The sequence below is a fragment of the Callospermophilus lateralis genome, chromosome 2 (genome assembly GCF_048772815.1).
Source record: "Callospermophilus lateralis isolate mCalLat2 chromosome 2, mCalLat2.hap1, whole genome shotgun sequence".
NCBI classification, from domain to species: domain Eukaryota; kingdom Metazoa; phylum Chordata; class Mammalia; order Rodentia; family Sciuridae; genus Callospermophilus; species Callospermophilus lateralis.
In genome coordinates this window covers 50,286,595-50,290,616 of record NC_135306.1, presented here as the reverse complement: position 1 = coordinate 50,290,616, position 4,022 = coordinate 50,286,595, and the positions used below count along the sequence as shown (strand labels likewise).

The 4,022-nt window shown below is 39.4% G+C and overlaps 1 protein-coding gene across 1 annotated transcript; it reads left to right on the top strand.

Moving 5' to 3' along the window:
* Nucleotides 1–212: 212 nt before the first annotated feature.
* Rraga (Ras related GTP binding A) lies at nt 213–1,844 on the top strand. The gene has a single exon (XM_076843411.2). It carries the CDS (start codon nt 486–488, stop codon nt 1,425–1,427), a length of 942 nt encoding a protein of 313 aa, XP_076699526.1. The 5' UTR covers nt 213–485; the 3' UTR covers nt 1,428–1,844.
* The last annotated feature ends 2,178 nt before the right edge of the window (nt 1,845–4,022 follow it).

Sequence of the window (4,022 nt, the reverse complement as noted above, 5' to 3'; positions counted from 1 at the left end):
CTTCTTGCAACCCTAAGCCCAGCTTAAATAGAACAAAGCAGTAGCCTTGGTTTTTTTCCCTTCCATTTTATATCTCCCGTCGCCCATGCTTGGTTTCATTTTACTGATGAGTTCCACTGGAGATTCCGCAAAGCGTAGGGTTCTCGCGATACCGACGCCGGAAGTGGGTGGTGGCAGGAGCGCGGAACGCTCGCGATATCTCCGCGGGAAGTGGGTGGTGGCAGGGACGCAACGTCTCCTCTGTCTGGAAGACGAGCAATTCTCTCTAACGATTGCAGCGGTCCGCCCCAGGCGCTCTCCTCTAAGGAAGAGATACGCTGTTGCAGCCTCTCCAGCCCCAAGCTCGCGCTCTCGGCTTCCCCCACTGCACAACTATACGTCGGTTCGAGCGGTAGCACAGCCTGCGGAGCTCCCTCCCCAACCCTTCCTCGGTGCTGCAGTTAGGCCGCGCCCTCAGGCCCAGTCCGCGGCGGCTCCGGCGGGTGATGCCAAATACAGCCATGAAGAAAAAGGTGCTGTTGATGGGGAAAAGCGGGTCGGGGAAGACCAGCATGAGGTCCATTATCTTTGCAAATTATATCGCTCGCGATACCAGGCGCCTGGGTGCCACCATTGATGTGGAGCACTCTCACGTCCGATTCTTGGGGAATCTGGTGCTGAACCTGTGGGACTGTGGCGGTCAGGACACCTTTATGGAAAATTACTTCACCAGCCAGCGAGATAACATCTTTCGTAATGTCGAGGTTTTGATTTACGTGTTTGATGTAGAGAGCCGCGAACTGGAAAAGGACATGCATTATTATCAGTCATGTCTGGAGGCCATCCTCCAGAACTCACCTGATGCCAAAATCTTCTGCCTGGTGCACAAAATGGATCTAGTTCAGGAGGATCAGCGTGACCTAATTTTTAAAGAGCGAGAGGAAGACCTGAGGCGTTTATCTCGCCCACTGGAGTGCGCTTGTTTTCGAACATCCATCTGGGATGAAACGCTCTACAAAGCCTGGTCCAGTATCGTCTATCAGCTTATTCCCAACGTTCAGCAGCTGGAAATGAACCTAAGGAATTTTGCCCAAATTATTGAGGCTGATGAAGTTCTGCTGTTCGAGAGAGCTACGTTCTTGGTGATTTCCCATTACCAGTGCAAAGAGCAGCGTGACGTCCACCGGTTTGAGAAGATCAGCAATATCATTAAGCAGTTCAAGCTAAGCTGCAGTAAATTGGCCGCATCTTTCCAGAGCATGGAAGTTAGGAATTCTAACTTCGCTGCTTTCATCGACATCTTCACATCAAACACATATGTGATGGTGGTTATGTCGGATCCATCCATCCCCTCTGCAGCTACTCTGATCAACATTCGCAATGCCAGGAAACACTTTGAGAAGCTAGAGAGAGTGGATGGCCCCAAGCACAGTCTCCTCATGCGTTGAATATTGCCAAATGCTCTTTATGAAAATGCTGAATTACTTTTTTTTTGCATCCTTTGTTGTTAATATTCATAATGTCGTGTGCTTAAAAGTGGGCTTTGAAATGTGTGCTGCTTACTACTCCATCTCTTCCCTGTTCCCTAGTCTTTAAACATTGGACACTATTTACTCAGCTATCCAGTAGAGCTTCAAGATGGCCTTTATGAAAAGTTGGTACAGTGTAACACTAAAGTAGGTGGTTTGTGTATGTTCTGATACCTGGTTATAATAGATAAGCCCATCAAAGCCTTTACCAGTATCCTCCTGTATTATCAGATTGCAAAGATGGAATGTTCCTATTTTATCAGCAAGGTATTAAAATGCATTTATAAATTCCTCTTGGCTTCAATCATGAATAAACATTAACTTAGCAATTTAAAACATGGTCTTATTTGAAATAATTTGAAAGTGTGTAGAAACTAAAGATTTTGATTGCCCTCAAGTATTGCTTAACTGGAAAACTTAATTTTGTGAGACTAATCCCTATTGTTTTACTGATATTTGTCAGCAATAGAATATGGACTCTGGAGCTAAAACACTTGAATTAGAATTCAGGGCCTTTCACATACTAACTCTAGGAACTTAAGAGAGAGCCATAATTTCACTGTGTTTGTTTCTTCATTTATGAAATGTAGACAATACCACTTTTATAGGAAAGGATTGAATTAACACAAAACATTCAGAATTATGCCTAATATACTCAGTACTATTGTTTTAGCTACCATTACTATCTACTAATTCCTCCCAAATTACTGTGAAATTAAGCTGAATATTTGAGCCTAAATGCCAGGTATTAATATTTGAAGGGCATTTATCTTAACCTCACAGTCTATGAGGTATTACTGTTATCCAATTTCTAGATAAATTCAAATGTGAATAGTTTTGATCAGCCAGTAAAACTATTCCTTGAAAGAAGTCACTTAAGCATGTAAATTGAGAATTATATGAAGTAATAATCACCTAAAAGCAAGGATGTTTAACTTCTGTGAAAATGGTGGGGTATAATGGTTGGGTGAGGGGCTGGGAGACCTTGATTAAGATCATAACAGCTTTCTCAATTACTAAAATTGAGATGATATTCAAAGATTCTTAGATTGCCTGCTTTCAAGGAAAAATAGAAAGTTACTAATTTGGATAAGCAATATGTTCTACTGAAATCGAAAACAGACCTAAAATGTCCCACTCCAGTTTAGTAATGGCTGTTTTGTAGATTATTTTATATGAAATCTTAAGTATTTTAGAGCCAAAAGACCACTGATAACTCCAAGCTGCCTTGTTTTACATGAGGCAAGAGCTTCATAAAGAATAAATATAAGTGATAGGACTTTAGAATTTTCAAGACTTTATAAAGTTAATTAGCATGTATTAAACCCTGCAGCACCAGATGTGATGACAGGGTTCCTACCCATGAAGAGTAAGAAGTGAAGATCTAGGATATAAAAATCACCTAATTACAGCCATTGGCAATAACAAAGATCTCATGAGAAAACTTAAAATAATTTTAAAATACTGCTGGGATTACAGGCATGTGCCCAGCAGCTCAGGAGGCTGAGGCAGGAGGGTCAAAAATTCAGAGCCAGCCTCAGCAACTTAGACCCTAGCTCATAATTTTAAAAAAATTAAAAGGTTGGGAATGTGGCTCAGTGGTTAAGCACTCCTGAGTTCAATCCCTGGTACCCGCAACCCCCGCCCAAAAAAAAAACTTCATGTAGTAAGTCTAGTCATTAAAATGACAGTAACAAAATATTCTTTTAACCTGAATCACTATCTCTATGTTGCTGATCAAGTTGTTAATGTTACTTTTGTACATAATCATTTTACAGTTTGCAAGTCATGGTTCTTTTTGATATTATATAGGAAATTCCAGACAGATAGTATAATATTTAATATTTATTAAAAGATAACAGTGTATTGAACATATGTACAAGTAGTCTCAACAGGACTCACAGTCTTAGGATATGGATTTGCCAGTTTACAATAAGGAAAAAGGTTATTTTTAGAGCAACTATGTAGCTGAATTTTGTGCAAAAAAGAATTCAACTTTAGCAAATACTTTTATGTTGAAGAAAATGTCCATAAACATTTTTTATTTTAGTACATTCAGAGTAAGGAAAAAACAGGATTTTCTTTCATATAAGTCTCAAGAATTCCCACTTTTTCTTTAGAAAAAAAACTGACTTCATATTTTATGGATAAGAAAAAAAAGTTTGAAAATAACTTTTTGTTTTGTTTTCAGCTAAATTCCTCTTCAATTATTCTTTATTCTGCTTGATAACTTTTTCATGTTCAGCAACTTTACATGTTCGTCCTCTTTAAACATTTAAAGTAGTTAGGGGCTAATGGTGTAGGTTCTGTGGTACAGTGCATGGTTAGCATGTGCAAGGACCTGGGTTTGAACCCCAGGTCCACACACACAATAATAATTAGGACATATTACATTATCTAAAGATTAAACTTGATGTAGAAGTCAATTTACATACCTTTATGTCTTGCAAAGAGTGAAACAGGTACATTCTATGTAAGCTAATAATAAGAAAAAATACAGCTAAAGCCATAAGC

What these genes read in the sequence shown, in the direction of transcription:
- Rraga (XM_076843411.2), top strand. Translation starts at nt 486, where the DNA reads ATGCCAAATACAGCCATGAAGAAAAAGGTGCTGTTGATGGGGAAAAGC.